This window comes from Mizuhopecten yessoensis, unplaced genomic scaffold (genome assembly GCF_002113885.1).
Source record: "Mizuhopecten yessoensis strain PY_sf001 unplaced genomic scaffold, ASM211388v2 scaffold10087, whole genome shotgun sequence".
In the NCBI taxonomy this organism is placed as follows: Eukaryota; Metazoa; Mollusca; class Bivalvia; order Pectinida; family Pectinidae; genus Mizuhopecten; species Mizuhopecten yessoensis.
This window is the reverse complement of record NW_018408372.1, coordinates 78,068-97,429: the sequence shown is the minus strand read 5'-3', so window position 1 is coordinate 97,429 and position 19,362 is coordinate 78,068. Positions and strand designations below refer to the sequence as shown.

General features: G+C 32.6%; 1 protein-coding gene across 1 annotated transcript in view; it reads right to left on the bottom strand.

The window, feature by feature from the left end:
• The window catches only part of LOC110459491 (ankyrin repeat domain-containing protein 17-like), a 93,429-nt gene that overhangs the window by 18,623 nt on the left and 55,444 nt on the right, over positions 1–19,362 (bottom strand). Inside the window, exons 13-19 of the mRNA XM_021511772.1 lie at positions 16,789–16,872; positions 13,908–13,991; positions 11,995–12,078; positions 10,095–10,178; positions 8,373–8,456; positions 6,971–7,054; positions 1,627–1,710 (exon numbers count right to left, since the gene is read on the bottom strand). Coding sequence (XP_021367447.1) covers positions 1,627–1,710; positions 6,971–7,054; positions 8,373–8,456; positions 10,095–10,178; positions 11,995–12,078; positions 13,908–13,991; positions 16,789–16,872 — 588 coding nt within the window. The remainder of the gene's footprint in view (positions 1–1,626; positions 1,711–6,970; positions 7,055–8,372; positions 8,457–10,094; positions 10,179–11,994; positions 12,079–13,907; positions 13,992–16,788; positions 16,873–19,362) is intronic.

Below are 19,362 nucleotides of genomic sequence, written 5' to 3'. Positions count from 1 at the left end.
ATACATATTGGATATTGTTAATTTTTTTTCAAGTACATCGCTTTGTAATAATCAATGTTCTGTATTCATTATAAATGTATGTTCAAATGACCCGTGAATATTAATATCCAATCAAAACCAATGTTTCATTAGAAGATTTCAAACGTATATATGCTGCGTGCTTATGATGCAGGCATTATTGACAACTAATTAATTTGTCTTGATTGACAACTTTCAAATATCTTTTCAACATTTTATCATTTATTTCATGCCTTATGCAATAAGACGGTTTGCCAAATAATATAATAAAAAATAGGAAAGTAAATATATTCAATAAGATTCATCAATTTAGAAATATCTGATATCAAAGTTTCACTTCCTTCATAAACAATGTACATTTAAAACTAACCCAGTCATAGCTTGACAAAGGGACCAGTCGGTCGGTAAACGTTGCCACACGTTTAATACGTACATTGTTTGTGTGTGAAGCAATACTTCGATATCAAATTAAATATGTTTTTTCCGTGTGTTTTAACGCATCGAAGGAGGCACTTGAAGATGTGATCAAATCAGCTGATATTAAATTTCATAACTTTGATATTGAAACATAATCCCATATGCTATATCGAATTAGTCGGCATAATGCGTAATTTTTGCTTTAAAATGGATTTGTTTTGTTAGAAATGATAAGATATTTTCTTAATAGGTTACACAGGATTGCAAAATCAAAGCGTGTATTTGTTGTTTCTTTTAGTTGATGTCTGCGTATGACTATAACATACAACGAATAATTGTTGCGTTATAATGGTTGGAATACATGTTATATACGGTGTATTCATTTCAATATGGCGGTGATTTTAAATGATTTTTTAAACTTATTTTTGGTATTACTTTTTAACATATTTTTTTTTTTTTAAATCAGAATAAACATTAATTGTGTCCAGATATAAATGTTTCCTCCGCCTCTAAACTTCTTCATGGACATTTAGTTCACAACGTTAAAGAACATTCAATTATTTACAAACCCAAATATAACTTGAAATCATACATTTACAAAAGCCTATATGACCCCTAAACTCTGCTGCTGTCAAAGTATTATACTTGATTCACGGAAACCCAGATCAGAAACAACATGCGAAAGACTATTAGAGTCCGACCCGGTAAATCGAATAGAAAGAAAAAGGAGGTTTTGTCTGGTGTGGCAAGGAATTAAAGATAATGTTAAGGGACTTGATTAAAATCAGCTAATGTGAAGTTTGATCACGTTTGAGAAAATAAATATATCCGCAGTTATACGTTACACGGAATTTCAAACAAACGTTCGCCAGTCTCGACCATACCAGTGAATATCTGCATTGTAACAAAATGGTTTCATTGTTGTTTTTTTAATATTTAAAATAACCAACGGTGTTTCAGTTCGTTGTCGGTCTATTGTATTTTACCCTTCTGTTTTATTTTTGTTTTTATTTCTATTACTGCGTTGCTTATATCTGCTGACCATTATTGTTTATGTCATGACGATATATTTCTTCTCTCTACACTTGTCATATTCTGGTATAAAGATTACAAATATTGACTACTTTCAATCATTTTACGTACTTAGGAGCAAATGTGGGAACCTATATGGCAAGCTATTGAAAAACACACCTTATTCGGATCAGCTCCTTTGTCCAACAATAACTTAACGATGTCGGTATGGCCTCCACCTACTGCATCGTACAATGCACGATACTGGTAAAAATAAACATCATATCATTAAATAAAATGGGAGTTAATATACAGTTTAAGTATGGGGTTTAGGGATGTAGCAAGTCTCTGGTGTCTTGACACCAGATCTATTTCCCGAGGCGAACTCAACCCCATACTTTAACCGTTTTATTATTCCGATACATACTGGAGATATAAATTCAATTAGAAAATATTCGTAAACCATAAGCTGCATTATAAGCTTCACGTCCCAACTATTCAAACTGGACAAGTAGTGCACTTCCTTTTGTTGTGGTGGGAGAAAAAAAAGCGTATGCCTGGAGGAAATTGTACTTTCCTAATTAATATGAAATGCAGCTGGTGCTACCAAGGCTCAGGAAAACTCACAAAGGGATGTAAAATTGAAAAAGTTGATCAATTTATTTTTCAACAACAAATAATATTAATAAAGATATCATAAGATATATATTTAAACAAACAAATGAATAAAGCACTTGTAACCACACCTAATTGATCTTGCTGAAGATACAAATTAATAGTAACAAGTTAACAACAAAAATAATAAAGTAACATCTCCCTGATTTTTTCTGTAAATCGGACCAGGAAATCAGTCATCCAAAGTTAATGTTTCGTAACATTAAATGTAACTTGCCAGTTTGAAAAGTTAAAAGTGGAAGATGGACCGGGACTTTGGTGATTACCGGGCCAGTACTAGTGAGGGAACACTTTTGCTCATTAATCAAAGACAAGAGATTGTCAATTTCATCATCTTCAAGGAAGTCTGGAATATGTGACAGCGACTGAGCAGGAGGAAGTGGAGCTGGTTGACTCAAGCTGCTTGTTCTGCTGGCTGTAGATGTTGCAAACATTTTTTTCAGTTTTTGATGGTGGGGCAATATTTTCACTCAATATATCAGACATTTGACGTTTCTTGTCATCGCTTAATTTTGAACTAAAAAAAAACATGCTGTGCCGGTCCTCCACGCCCTTGTCGTCAAGTGTAGTAATGATAGTAGCCTTGACACAGTGGTTAGTGTACCTCTTAATTTGATGGTAGTATTGGCTGAGTTTTTGCATGGAGGTATACAGCGCATTCTTTCCCACAGGAACATTGTCATACCAGATGGAGTCATCCTCATTAACTTGCTTTTAAGGCCTCTGTCAGAAGTTGTTGTTGTCCTGGTGAAATTTATCGGCATATTTCTTGAATGATGCCACTGGACAGCTGTAATATATAAAACAAGTTTGTTAGAAAAACTATACCACAGTATGTTTATTATATTATGATATAACAAGTTTATAAAATATTCTATATTGTTAATGTAGTTGTGCTTCTGTGTCATTCTCCATCCATTTTGATCGAGAGGGTAAGCCTTATTTAAATAAGATGAAGAAAAAATGATGACACTATATTTCTGAAGTTTGGGTGTGATGTCGCTTTGTTTGGAGTGCAATTTATAAACTTGATTCATAGAAGTAGCTTGAGCATGTGCAATGCTGTATATTTATTATATGCTAATTATGTATAACTAATTTTGTCGATAGTCTGTGAATTGAACAAGTTTGTATATCTTTCATTATCTAGAATAGCAAACAACAATTATTTTGGGGTTATATTTATTGTATAAACACTTTGCCTAGTTTTTTTGTGTGTTAAATATATATGAAACACCAAATAGACCTGGCATCCATATATCAGTCTCTGCAAACACGGTGGGCTTTTCAATTTATGTCTCATTAAGACAAAAGAAACTTAATCAACTAAAGAATATCAACAGCAAATCAAGGTTTTCCTGCTGAACTACAACTGTATTGTGCAGTAGGCATAATACACATTTTACTTGGACATCCTTCATGGTGTTAAAACATTGTCTTTGTATGATGAAGTGTACATGAACAGAGGACAAAAGAAAGAAACTTAAACCAAGAAGTAGGCATCGAGTTAACAAGTTTTAAAGCTGGAGCCCTGGAGGTGTCAGATGTTCGTGAATTTAGGTCACTGTTTCCAAAAAAATATTCACAGACAGATGTGACGTGACACAATTCATTGTTATATGTCCATCTTCACTCTTGTCTTGCTAGAACTCCATGCCTTAGACAATTTTATCTGCACGATATGAACACACATTCCCACTCCAGACCCCCCCTCCCCCACCGCGTCCCCCGTTCTCGCCACACACACACATATCGCATATGCCTTCCGCTCAAATGTTATATTTAACAATCAAAGCACCTGTACGTGAAAGTGTAAAACTGTAAGTGTATGAAGCGTGTTTTGTAAACGTACCTGGCTTGTCGTACATTCGCCCCTGTTTGTTGTCTTTGTCAATAATGTTGTCGCCTCGGTGGATCTTCGTTTGTTTTGATGTGACAACAACGTACTCCCTTCCGGAGAGTCCATTCCAATAGTGAAGTCACCCTTGTTGAGCTCNTCTCCTTTCTAAATAACTTTCTTCTTCCTAATGTCTCCCTTGACAATGCCTCACTTTTGGCCATTTGTTGAGCGTTCGCCCCTGTGAGGAAGGCTTTGGGTTCTGTCCCCTGGCCGAGACATACCAAAGTCTTTAAAAATGGTAGTTTCTACTCCTGCTTAACGCTCAGCAAATTAGGAGTGGGACGACTGGTTCGCCCGTTGTCAGTATAATGTGACCGGGTGGGGCGTCCTGCTGGGTGTCTTCGGCAGTATGTTTCAGTGAGGTAGCACTATAAAGTCGGCATCAGTTCCGCGCTATCACAAGGAGACAAACACGAACATATCGCAGCCTCCCAAAATACACACACATACACTACACGCATGCATCTTGCACACAGGGGGGCCGTCCTTAAATGACCTTAGCTGTTAATAGGACGTTAAACAAAATCAAACAAACAAACAAACAGATGTTCTATTCCGCGGTTACAGAAATAATACAGGTACTCAAACATAACTTTCCTTTGAAGGACATCAGCGGCAAACTTCGGCATAAAATTGTCTTACAATCTGATCACACTCGTTAACTTAACAGCTGTCAACCTCGTCAATATGTTTACCTTTTGCCTCCAACGGATGCCTTTACAGGTTTTTTGTACCTTACAAATCCCTTTCCTGGAGGAGAGTCTTTAGATCACTTTCATCAAGTTCGGAAAATGTTGAAAGCGTCATAGGCCTAATTTAGGAAACAAGAGAAAGTGTCGGCTGCACAGTAGGAGGCGCGTTCTGTAGCAAGCTCCGCCCACATCGCGCGCCGCTTCCGAGTTCGATAGCAAGCTCCGCCCACCTTGCGTGTCGCTTCCGAGTTCGGTAACAAGTTCCGCCCACCTATCGCCTGATTGGCTCGGCGGAAACACCCGAGTGTAGGTGTGTTTTAGATCAGGAGGTGTGTTTTAGTTTCCAGACTAACACACAGGACTAAACCACAGTTAGGCAAAAGTGGGGATATAATCGATTTAACCAACTACATTTATATAGAGTTAATAAAGTTGAGGTATAATAACAAGGATTATGTTATCACTACAGGTCAAATACATCTTTAAGGGAAAAAAGTAATTGTGAAAACGTTTTCGTTGTTCTTAAACGACTTGATTTATTGATAAACAATCATTGGTTTATTAAGTTGATATACATAAACGACATATTTAGACTGGAAAACATAGATTAATGCAAATTTAATATAGTCCATATTGTGTCAACTACATCGCTTTGTAAAAGTCAATGTTCTATATTCAGTATACCTGTATGTTCAAATGACCCGTGATTATTAATTTCCAATCAAATTCAATATTTCAATACAGGATTTCAAACGTTTATTTACTGTGTGCTTATGATGCAGACATTATTGATAACTAATTAATTTGTTTTGATTGACGTCTTTCAAATAACTTTTCAACATTTTATCATTTATGTTATGTTTTATGCAATGTCTGATTGCATAAAACATAAATTAAATGATAAAATGTTGAAAGGTTTGCAAAATAATATAATACTAAAAAAAAAGAATATAAATATGTTCAATAAGATTCATCAATATAGAAATATGTGATATCAAAATTTCACTTCCACCACAAACAATGCACATACAAAACTCATCAAGTCATAGCTTGCAAGGGGAACAGTCGGTCTTGAAACGTTGCGACACGTTAAATTCGATATCAAAATAAAGATGTTTTTCCGTGTGTTTTAACGCATCAAAGAAGGCACTTGAAGATTTGATCAAATCAGCGGATATTAAATTTCATAACTTTGATATTAAGACAAAATACCATTTGGTTTTTTATCAGTCGGCATCATGCGTAATTTTTGCTTTAAAAATGATTTTGTTTTGAAAGAAAGGATAAGATAAGTTGTTTATATGTCACGTGGGATTGCAAAATCAAAGCGTGTATTGTTGTTTGTTTTAGTTGATGGCTGCGTATGAATATAACATTCACCGTATGATTGTTGCGTTAAAATGTTTGGAATACATGCTATATACGGCGTTTTCATTTCGATATGGCGGTGATTTTAGATATTTTTTAAAAGCTAATATTTGGTTTGAATGTTTTAAGTAAAAAAACTTTTAATCAGAATTAACATTAATTGTTTCCGGATATAAATGTTTTCTTCGCCTCTAAACTTTTTCGTGGACATTTAGTCACAACATTAAAGAACATTTAATTATTTTCAAACCAATATATAACTCGAAATCATACCTTTACACTCGAAATCATACATTTACCAAAGCCGATATGACCACTAGACTCTGCTGCTGTCAAAGTATTATACTTGACTCACGAAAGTCTAGATCAGAAACAACATGCAAAAGACTATCAGAGTCCGTTCGGTAAATCGAATAGAAAGAAAAAGTGTTTTTGCTGGTGTGGCAAAGGATGAAAGATAACTTCAAGGGACTTGATTAGAATCAGCTAATGTGTAGTTTGATCACGTTTGAAAGAAATATATAAAACCGCAGTTATGCGTTACACGGAATTTCACACAAAAAATTGTCATTCTCGATCATAAAAGTTAATATTTTCATCGAAACAAAATTGTTTAAATGTAGTTTATTAATGTTTAAAATAACGAACGGTGTTTCAGTTTGTTGTCGTTCTGTTTTATTTTACCCCTCTGTGTTATTTTTGTTTTATTTTTTATTACTGCGTTGCTTATATCTGCTGATCATTATTGACTATGTCATGACGTTATATTTCTTCTTTCTACACTTGTCATATTCTGATATAAAGATTACAAATAATGACTACTTTCAATCATTTTAAGTACTTAAGAGCAAATGTAAGAACCCATATATCAATATATTGAAAAACACACCTCATTCGGATCAACTTCTTTGTCCAACAATATCTTTACGATGTCGGTATAGCCTCCAAGTGCTGCATTGGACAATGCACTAGACTGGATTAAATAAACATCACATCAGTTAATAAAATGGGAGTTAACAACGATTATGTTATCACTACAGGTGAAAAACATATTTGAGGAGAATACAGTAATTGTGAAAATGTTTTCGTTGTTCTTAATTGACTTGTTTATTTATTAACAATCATTGGTTTATAAACTTGATATATATGAACCACATTATTTTAGACTGGAAAACATAGATTAATGGATATTGGATATTGTAAATTTTCTTTCAACTACATCGCTTTGTAATAATCAATAACCAGTATTCATTATAAATGTATGTTTAAATGACCCGTGAACATTAATATCCAATCGAAACCAATGTTTAAATACACGTTTTCAAACTCATACCTGCTGTTGGCTTTTGATGCACGTATTATTGACAATTAATTAATTTGCCTTGATTGACGTCTTTCAAATAACTTTTCAACATTTTATCATTTATTTCATGCTTTATCCACTAAGACGGATTGCAAAATAAGATATTAAAAAAAAGATGATGATAAATATGTTCAATAAAGATTCAACACATTTGGGATATATGATATCAAAGTTTTACTTCCTACAAAAACAGTGTACATATAAAAATCACCCAGTCATAGCTTGACAAAGGGACCAGTCGGTCGTGAAAAGTTGCGACACGTAAAATACATACATTGTTTGTGATGGAAGCAAAACTTCGATATCAAATTAAATATGTTTTTCCGTGTGTTCTAACGAATCGAAGCTAGCGCTTGAAGATGTAATCAAGTCAGGTAATATAGAATTTCATAACTTAGAAATTAAAACGAAATACCATATGCTATTTTGAATAAGTCTGAGTAATGCGTAATTTTTGCTTTTAAAATGGATTTGTTTTGTAAGATAGTTTAAATATTTTGTTAATATGTCGCACGGGATTGCAAAATCGAAGCGTGTATTTGTTGTTTGTTTCAGTTGATGTCTGCGTATGAATATACCACACAACATATGATTGTTGCTTTATATTGTTAGGAATACATGTATATATGTTTTTCATTTTGATATGGCAGATACTTTAAATGATTTTTAAACTAATATTTTGTAATATTGGTTAACGTTTAAAATAACGAACGGTGTTTCAGTTCGTTGTCGTTCTGTTGTAGTTTACCCTACTGTTTTATTTTTGTTTTATTTTCTTTTACTGCGTTGCTTATATCTGCTGACCATTATTCTCTCTACACTTGTCATATCCTGGTATAAAGATTACAAATAATGAATACTTTTAATCATTTTACGTACTTAAGAGCAAACGTTGGAACCAATATATCAATGTATTGAAAAAACACACCTCATTCGGATCAGCTCCTTTGTCCAACAATATCTCAACGATGTAGGTATTGCCTCGAAGTGCTGCATCGGACAATGCACTAGACTGGATAAAAATAAACATCATATCAGTAAATAAAATGGGAGTTAACAAGGATAATGTTATCACCACAGGTCAAAAACATCTTTTAGGAAAATACTGTAATTTTGAAAAAAAATCGTTGCTTTTAGTTGACTTCATTATGTATAAACAATCATTGGTGTATTAACTTGATATACATAAACGACATTGTTTTAGACTAGTAAACATAGATTAATGCATATTTGATATAGTCGGTTTTCTGTCAACTAAATCGCTTCGTAATAATCATTGTTCTGTATTCATTATAAATTCATGTTCAAATGACCCATGATTATTAATATCCAATCAAAAACAATGTTTCAATACACGATTTCAAACGTATATATGCTGTGTGCTTATGTTGCTGGCATTATTGACGACCAATTAATTTCTCTAGATTAACGTCTTTTCAATAACTTTTCAACATTTTATCATTTATTTCGTGCTTTAAAGAAATAAGACGGTTTTCAAAATAAAATAATATAAAAAAGAAAATAGATATGTTCAATAAGGTTCACCAGTTTAGAAATATGTGATATCAAAGTTTTACCTCCTACACAAACAATGTACGAATAAAATTCACCCAGTCATAGCTTGACAAAGGGAGCAGTCTGTCTTGAAATGTTGCGAGACGTTAAATACGTACATTGTTTGTTTTGTATGATAAGATAAGATGTTTTTTTAATATGTCACACGGGATTGCTCAGTCATAGCGTGTATTATTTTTTTTCATTTAGTTGCTGTATGCGTATGAATTTAATATATAACGTATGATTGTTGCGTTATAATGTTTAGAATAATATCCTGTGTTTCATTTCGATATATTGTTGATTTTAACTCATTTCCTTAAAATTAATAATTTGTTTTAATGTTTAACGTCGAACAAAATTTGAATATTAATGAACATTATTTGTGTCCAGAAACCCATTTTTTCTCCGCCTCTTAACTTAATCTTGCATATTTAATTCACAACGGTTAACAACATTGAATCATTTATAAACCAAAATATAACTTTAAATCACACATTTACCAAAGCCGTTATGACCACTAGACATTGCCTCTGTCACAACATTTTACTTGACTCACGAATATCCAAATCAGAAACAATATGCAAAAGACTATAGGAATATGTCCGATTAGACGCTGAGATGGAAAATGGAGTTATTTCTGGTGAAGTAATGGATGAAAGACAACGTTAAGGGACTTAACTACAAACAGATATGTGAAATTTCATCAAGTTGGAAAAAAAGACAAACACGCAGTCATACCTTACACGGAATTTCAAACAAAACGTTGTAATTCCCGGCCATAACAGTTATGTCTGCATTGGAACAAACCTTTTTCAATAAACTGTAGTTTTTTAATAATTTAAATAACGAACGGTGTTTCGGTTCGTTGTCGTTATGTTGTATTTTACCTCTCTGGTTTTTATTTTTGTTTTATTATCTATTACTGCGTTGCGTTGTTTTGCTGACCATTATTGTTTATGTCATGACGTCATATTTCTTCTCTCTACACTTGTCATATTCTGGTATAAAGATTACAAATATTGACTACTTTCAATCAGTCTACATACTTAACAGCAAATGTGGGAACCCAGATATCAATATATTGAAAACACACCTTATTCGGATCAGCTCCTTTGTCCAACAATAACTTTACGATGTCGGTATGGCCTGCATATGCCGCTCCGGACAATGCACCTGACTGAATAAAAATAAGCATCATATCAGTAAATAAAATAGGAGTTAACAAGGATCATTTCATCACCACAGGGCAAAACATCTTTTAGAAAAATACAGTAATTGTGAAATACTTTCGTTACTCTTAATTGACTTTATTATTTATAAAGAGTCATTGGTTTATTAACTTGATATACATAAAGACATTTTTTAGAATGGAAAACCTAAATTAGTGCATATTTGATATAATTAATTTTCTGTCAACTAAATCGCTTCCTAATAATCAATGTTCTGTATTCATTATAAATGTATGTTCAAATGACCCATGATTATTAATATCCAATCAAAATCAATGTTTCAATACACAATTTCAAACGTATATATGCTGTGTGCTTATGTTGCTGGCATTATTGACGACCAATTAATTTCTCTAGATTAACGTCTTTTCAATAACTTTTGATTATTTTATCATTTATTTCATGCTTTATCCAATAAGACGGTTTGCAAATTAAAATAACATAAAAAAGTAAATATATATGTTCAATAAGATTCATCCGTTTAGAAATTTGTTATATCAAAGTTTCTCTTCCCATACACAAATTCTTCGAATAAAATTCACCCAGTCATAGCTTGACAAACGGACCAGTCGGTCTTCAAAAGTTGCGACACGTTAATTACATACATTGTTTGTGTTGGAAGCCAAACTTCAATATAAAATTAAATATAGTTCCGAGCGTTTTAACCCATCGAAGGAGGTGCTTGAAGATTCGATCAAATCAGGTAATATTAAATTTCATAACTTTGGTTTTAAAACAAAATACCATATTAGTCGGCATAATACGTAATTTTTGATTCAAAAATGGATTTGTTTTGTAAGATAGGATAAGAGAATTTGTTAATATGTGTCACGGGATCGCACAATCGAAGCGTTTATTGTTGTTTGTTTGAGTTGATGTGTGCGTATGTATGTAACATACGACGTATGATTGTTGCGTTATAATGTTTTGAATACATGTTAAATACGGTGTTTTCATTTTGATATTGCGGTGATTTTAACTGATTTTCTTTTTAAATTAGCATTTTGTTTTATTGTATTATTTCGAAAAATATTAAATGATAATGAACATTGTTTGTGTTCAGATATACATTTTTCCTCGCCACCTAATTTCTCACTGCATATTTAATTCACAACAGTTAACAACATCGAATCATTAACAAACCAAAATAGAACTTTAAATCACACATTTACCGAAGCCGATATGACCACTTGACATTGCATCTGTCACAACATTATGCTTGACTCACGAAAAATCCGGATCAGAAACGCAATGCAAAAGACTATCAGAATGTATCCGGTAAGACGCAGATACGGGAAATGAAGTTATTTCTTGTGAAGTAAGGGATGAAAGACAACGTTAAGGAACTTGATTAAAACAATAATAATGTGAAATTTCATCAAGTTGAAAAAAAAGACAAACACGCAGTCATACGTTACACGGAATTTCAAACAAAACGTTATAATTCTCGACCATAACAGTTATGTCTGCATTGGAAGAAAAAAATGTTTAATTGCAGTTTTTAATGTTTAAAATAACGAACAGTGTTTTAGTTCGTTGTCGTTCTGTTGTATTTTACCCCTCTGTTTTATTTTTGTTTTATTTTCTATGACTGCGTTGCTTATATCTGCTGACCATTATTGTTTATGTCATGACGTTATAATTCTTCTCTCTACACTTAGTATATTCTGGTATGAAGATAATAAATAATGGCTACTTTCAATCATTTTACGTACTTAAGAGCAAATGTGAGAACCAAGATATAAATATATTGAAAAAACACACCATATTCCGATCAGCTCTTTTGTCCAACAATATTTTAACAATGTTGGTATGGCCTCCACGTGCTGCTTCGGACAATGCACCAGACTGGATAAAAATAGGCATCATATCATTTAAGAAAATGAGAGTTAACAAGGATTATGTTATCACTACAGGTCAAAAACATCTTTTAGGAAAATACAGTAATTGTGAAAATGTTTTTTTATTTGCCCTTAATTGACTTGATTTATTTATAAACAATCGTTGGTTTATTAACTTGATATACATAAACGGTTTTTTTTAGACTGCAATACATAAATTAATGCACATTGATTTAGTTAATTTTCTGTCAACTACATCACTTCTTTATAATCAATGTTCTGTATTCAATATAAATGTATGTTCAAATGACCCATGATTATTAATATCCAATCAAAAACTAAGTTTCAATACACTATTGCAAACGTATATATGCTGTGTGCCTATGATGCAGGCATTATAGACAACTAGTTGATTTGTCTTCATTGACGTCTTTCAACTAACTTTTCAACATTTTAACATTTATTACATGTTTTAAGCAATAAGACGGTTTGCATAATAAAATATACAAAGAAAATAAATATGTTCAATAAGATTCATCAGTTTAGAAATATGTGATATCAAAGTTTCACTTCAACCACAAACAATGTACGTTTAAAACTCATCCAGTCATAGCTTGACAAAGGGACCAGTCGTTCATGAAATGTGGCGACACGTTAACTACGTACATTGTTTGTTTCGGAAGCATATCTTCGATATCAAATTAAATATGTTTTCCTTGTGTTTTAACTCATCGAAGGAGGTGCTTGAAGATTTGATCAAATCTGCTGATATTACATTTCATAACTTTGATATTAAAACAAAATACCATATGCTATTTTGAATTAGTCGGCATAATGTGTAATTTTTGCCTCAAAAATGGATCTGTTTTGTAAATTAGTACAAGAGATTTTGTTAATATTTTTCACGGGATTGCAAAATCGAAGCGTGCATTGTTGTTTGTTTTAGTTGATGTATGCGTATGAATATAACATACAACGAATGATTGTTGCGTTATAATGTCTGGAATACATGTTGTATACAGTATTTTTATTGCGATATGGCGATGATTTTAACTGATTTTTTATTTAAATTATCATTTTGATTTATTTTTCAAGTTGGAATAAAATTGAATAATATTGAACATTGTTTGTGTTCAGATATACATTTTTCCTCCGACTCTTAATTTTTTCCTGCATATTTAATTCACAACGGTTAACAGCATTGAATTATTTACAAACCAATATATAACTTTAAATAACTCTTTTACCAAAGTCGATATGATCACTAGACATTGCCTCTGTTACAACATTTTACTTGACTCACGAAAATCCGGATCAGAAACAAAATGCAAAAGACTATCAGAATATGTCAAGTAAGACGCAGATGTGGGAAATGGAGGGATTTCTGCTGAAGTAAGGGATGAAAGACAACGTTAAGGAACTTAATTTTTAACAGCTAATGTGAAATGTCATCAAGTTGGAAAAAAAAGACAATTTCGCAGTCATACGTTACACGGAATTTCAAATAAAACGTTGTAATTATCCACCATACACAGTTATGTCTGCATTGAAACAAATCTGTTTAATTGTATTTTTTTATGTTTAAAATAACGAACAGTGTTTTAGTTCGTTGTCGTTCTGTTGTATTTTACCCCTCTGTTTTTTTTTTGTTTTTTTTTCTATTACTGGGTGACTTATATCTGCTGACTATTATTGTTTATGTCATGACTTTATATTTCTTCTCTCTACACTTAATATATTCTGGTATAAAGATTACAAATAATGGCTACTTTCAATCATTTTACGTACTAAAGAGCAAATGTGGAAACCCAGATATCAATATATTGAAAAACAAACCTCATTCCGATCAGCTCCTTTGTCCAACAATATTTTGACAATGTCGATATAGCCCCCATGTGCTGCATTGGAAAATGCATCAGACTGGATAAAAATAAACATCATATCAGTAAATAAAATGGGAGTTATCAAGAATCATGTTATCAGTACAGGTCAAAAACATCTTTTAGGAAAATGCTGTAATTGTGAAAATGTTTTCGCTGCTCTTAATTGACTTGATTTATTGATAAAGAATCATTGGTTTATAAGTTTGATATACATTAACGACATTTTTTAGACTGGAAAACATGAATTAGTTCATATTTGATATAGTTAATTTTCTGTCAACTACATCGCTTCCTAATATTCAATGTTCAGTATTCATTATAAATGTATGTTCAAATGACCCGTGATTATTAATATCTAATCAAAACCAAAGTTTCAATACACGATTTCAAACGTATATATGCTGTGTGCTTATGATGCAGGCATTATTGACAACTAATTAATTTGTCTTGATTGACCTCTTTCAAATAACTTTTCAACATTTTCTCTTTTATTTCATGTTTTATGTAATCAGACGGTTTGCAAAAGAAAATAATATAAAAAAAAATAAAAAAAAAACATGTTCAATAAGACTCATCCGTTTAGAAATATGTTATATCAAAGTTTCACTTCCTACACAAACGATGTACGAATAAAACTCACCCAGTCATAGCTTGCCAAAGGAACCAGTAGGTCTTGAAACGTTTCGACACGTTAAATACGTACATTGGTTGTGTGGGGAGCAAAACTTCGATATGAAATAAAATATGTTTTCCGTGTCTTTTTGCGAATCGAAGAGGATGCTTGAAGATTTGATCAAATCATGTTATATTAGATTTCATAATTTCGATATTAAAACAAAATACCATATGCTATTTTGAATTAGTTTGCATAATGCGTAATTTTGCTTCAAAAATGTATTTGTTTTGTTAGATAGGATAAGAGATTTTGTTAATATGTGTCAAGGGAGTGCACAATTAAAGAGTGTACTGTTGTTAAGTTGATGTCTGCGTGTGAATATAACATACAACGTATGATTGTTGCGTTATAATGTTTGAAATACGTGTAATATACGGTGTTTTCATTTCGATATGGCGGTGATTTTAACTGGGTTTTTTTTTAATTATCATTTTGTTTTATTGTACATGTTCGAATAGAATTGAACAATAATGAACGTTGTTTGTGTTCAGATATGCATTGTTCCTCCGACTCTTAATTTTTTCCTGCATATTTAATTTACAACGGTTAACAGCATTGAATTATTTACAAACCAATATATAACTTTAAATAACTCTTTTACCAAAGTCGATATGATCACTAGACATTGCCTCTGTCACAACATTTTACTTGACTCACGAAAATGCGGATCAGAAACGAAACGCAAAAGACTATCAGAATATGTTTGGAAAGACGCATAGATGGGAAATGGAGGGATTTCTGCTGCAATAAAGGATGAAAGACAACGTTAAGGAAATTAATTAATAACAGCTAATGTGAATTTTCATCAAGTTGAAAAAAAAGACAAACACGCAGTCATACGTTACACGGAATTTCAAACAAAACGTTGCAATTCTCGACCATAACAGTTATGTCTGCATTGGAACGAAATTGTTTAATTGCAGTTTTTAATGTTTAAAATAACGAACGGTGTTTCAGTTCGTTGTCGTTCTGTTGTATTTTACCCCTCTGTTTTATTTTTGTTTTATTTTATATTACTGCGTTGTTTATATCCGTTGACCATTATTATATAACTGTTAATTTTCCCACACGCTGATTAGTCAAAACACCTCTTATCGGTCTAAATATGTTGCGATGTTACCCCGAAACCTACAGAATCCGTGCATGTGAGGTGAATATAACAGTCCAAAACACCGTCGGGCGCCTCAAAGGTGAATATTACAATCCAGTAACCTGTGCTGGAATTTTTGACCAATCAGCAGCACGGATTGTCGTTGCCTCACTGGAGAGAAAATGGCTGACGACAGTGTAAACAAACCCGGCTTGTCAAGATTTGGAACTGTTTCCGATGACCAACTTAAAACTATCTTGGTGCGAAAGGATACTAGAAACACTGTTCAAGCTACCGACACGTACGTTTGTGTATTGCTTGAATATTTGAAAGAAAAAGCAATAGTCGCGGACTTTCTTGACATGCAGGCGCTGGAACTCTGCAATGCTCTTCGGCAGTTTTATGTGGAAATGATTAGGAAATACGGTGAGAAATATCAACGTAGTTCTCTTTTTAGTATCCGGCATAGTATCAGCCGATACCTTTCGAGTGTCGGTTGTAACATGGATATAGTGCATGGCGCTGAATTTATTGAATGCAACAAGTTGTTTAATGCTGCAACGAAACAACTCGAGCGTTACCATTACACGTTACTGTATTTTACCCTTGAAAATTTACTTTCAAATTTTGTTAAATTAAATAAATACTAAGCTTGTTTGATTGAGTTTTCTCCCATTTACTCACATTACGCAGTATGGTGTTTTTGATCTTATTAACAGCTAATTTAAGGTCATTTTAATTGCACAGAGACACATTTATGTGTAGGCAGAATTTCATTGCAGGTGCCATAATCATAGCGAAACATGCTAAGTATGGGTTGGTGCTACACATGGTTAAAAGTATAAAGTGTATTATAATAAAACAGTTATTGAACTATTTTCAGGTAAATACGAGGATTTGAAAATAGGTCAATAATTATTTATTATTGTTTATGTCATGACGTTATATTTCTTCGTTCTACACTTGTCATATTCTGGTATAAAGAATGCAAATAGTGACTACTTTCAATCATTTTACGTACTTAAGAGCAAATGTGGGAACCCATATATCAATATATTGAAAACAAACCATATTCCGATCAGCTCCTTTGTCCAACAATATTTTGACGATGTCGGTATGGCCACCGCGTGCTGCATCGGACAAAGCACAAGACTGGATAAAAATAAACATCATATCAATAAATAAAATGAGAGTTAACAAGGATCATGTCATCACTACAGGTCAAAAACATCTTTTAGGAAAATACAGTAATTGTGAAAATGTTTTCGTTGCTCGTAATTGACTTGCTTTATTTATAAACAATCATTGGTTTATTAACTTCATATTCATAAACGATATGTTTTAGACCGGAAGACATGAATAAATTCATATTTGATATAATTAATTTTCTGTCAACTACATCGCTTCCTAAAAATCAAAGTTCAGTATTCATTATAAATGTATGTTCAAATGACCTGTGATTATTAATATCTAATCAAAATCAAAGTTTTAATACACGATTTCAAACGTATATATGCTGTGTGCTTATGATGCAGGCATTATTGACAACTCTTTCAAATAACTTTTTATCATTTATTTCATGTTTTATGCAATAAAACGGTTTACAAAATAAAATAATACATGTTTTTTTTAGATATGTTCAATAAGACTCATCAGTTTAGAAATATGTGATATCAAAGTTTCACTTCCAACACAAACAATGTACGAATAAAACTTACCCAGTCATAGCTTGACATAGGGACCAGTCTGTCTTGAAACATGGCTACACGTTAAATACGTACATTGTTTGTGTTGGAAGCAAAACTTCGATATCAAATTAAATATATTTTTCCGTGTATTTTCATCGCATCGAAGGACGCGCTTGAAGATTTGATGAAATCGGCTAATATTAGATATCATAACTTTGATATTAAAATAAAAAAAAAACTATGCTATTTTGAATTCGTTGGCATAATGCTTAATTTTGCTTTAAAAATGGGTGGGTTTTGTAAGACAGGATAAGATATTTTGTTAATATGTAACACGGGAATGCAAAATCAAAGCGTGTATTGTTGTTTAAGTTAGTAGATGTGTGCGTATGAATATAACATACAGACTCGTACACGTTCGCTGGTCCATTTTCAGCGTACCGTTTGCGTTGCATTTACGTACCGTTTGCGTATCACTTGCGTAGCATTTACGTAGTACTTCCGTACCATTACCGTAGCATTTACGTAGCACTTCCATATCGTTTCCGTAGCACTTGCGTCTACATCTTTCTATTTAAAAAGCGTTTGTGAAACGTTCGATTGAAAATTGTACGGAATATATATTTGTGGAAACGAATTGTAGATAAAAAAATCATTTTAAACCGCAATACGAGAAAATTAATCCAACTATCATAATAGTCTGAAGAAAACAAACACAAAAATGTCGGTTTACACAAACATGTACTTAACAGCCCTCCTCTCATGGGCAGATAAGGGGTAATTTAGATAATAGGCATACAGCTGGCCATGTGGTAATGACCTGTCCGTTGTTAAAGGCATAAACAACTTTGGTGGACGTTATACAGGTTGTTAGGGCAACATGACCACCCGCTGACAGATACTTTTCTTTCAATGTGATATCTATACCTGAGAATGTAGGTAATACATTGACCATTCACCTGTGGTCACATTGGATTACGATGTGTTGTACCTGATCAAGGTCACATTCTATGATTGCAAGGCAGTTAAGTCCATGTCAACTACTTCATTGTCTATCCACCACGTACAGATGTATACAGGTTAAACAGTTCAAGGTAAAAACCTACAGGTAAAATACTTTGGCTGTCCCTCGGTCAGGAAATGACAGCCCCAGTTACAATTTCTTTTCGCACAGTGCCTTTAACAAAGTAAACTAATATTTTACCAAATATAAGAAAATAATTTCTAAATACAGGCTTTCATCAAATAGTCTAAACATTGAATCTGGAAGATTTATTAAATTGGCGAGACACCTAAGAATTTGTGCCAAATGGTATTGTGGATATGTAAAAGACGAGTATCATTTTATTCTAGTTTGTAATTTGTATTCTGATATTATATCAAAATATATTAAGCCATATTTCTGGCGTAGCCCTTCTGTCTGTAAGCTTGAACGGCATCTGTCTTTAAGGAATGTAAAACAACTGTAAATCTTGGTAAATTTTGCTGTATTGCCACGGCCAGGGGGTGACAGCTAATAGTAATATAATTGTGTTATCTTGTATAGTACATTCATTTATTGTACCATGTATGACAAGGAGTGAATCTGTTTTAACATTGTTTAGCCTTATCTTGTGTATGATTACTTTAACTATGTTAAACATATGTATGTTATGACTCCTATAAGCTGTACTGCTTTTGGAATAAACTGAATTGAATTGAACTTTGAATTCCTAACTTAATGCAAAAAAAATGATATCCCTTATTCGGATGTTTATCTATCATGAGTTATGTTATCAGCGAGCGAGTTTGAATACCAACAACCCTAATACATAACAAATTTTTCAATATCAGATTATTGAAAATGACGATATTTTTCAGTTATCATTAACAAAATCATTATGAAGATAACTTTATTGTCATCATTGTCATCATGTGTAATCTTAGAAATCTGTTTCGTATCACTGAGGGTTAA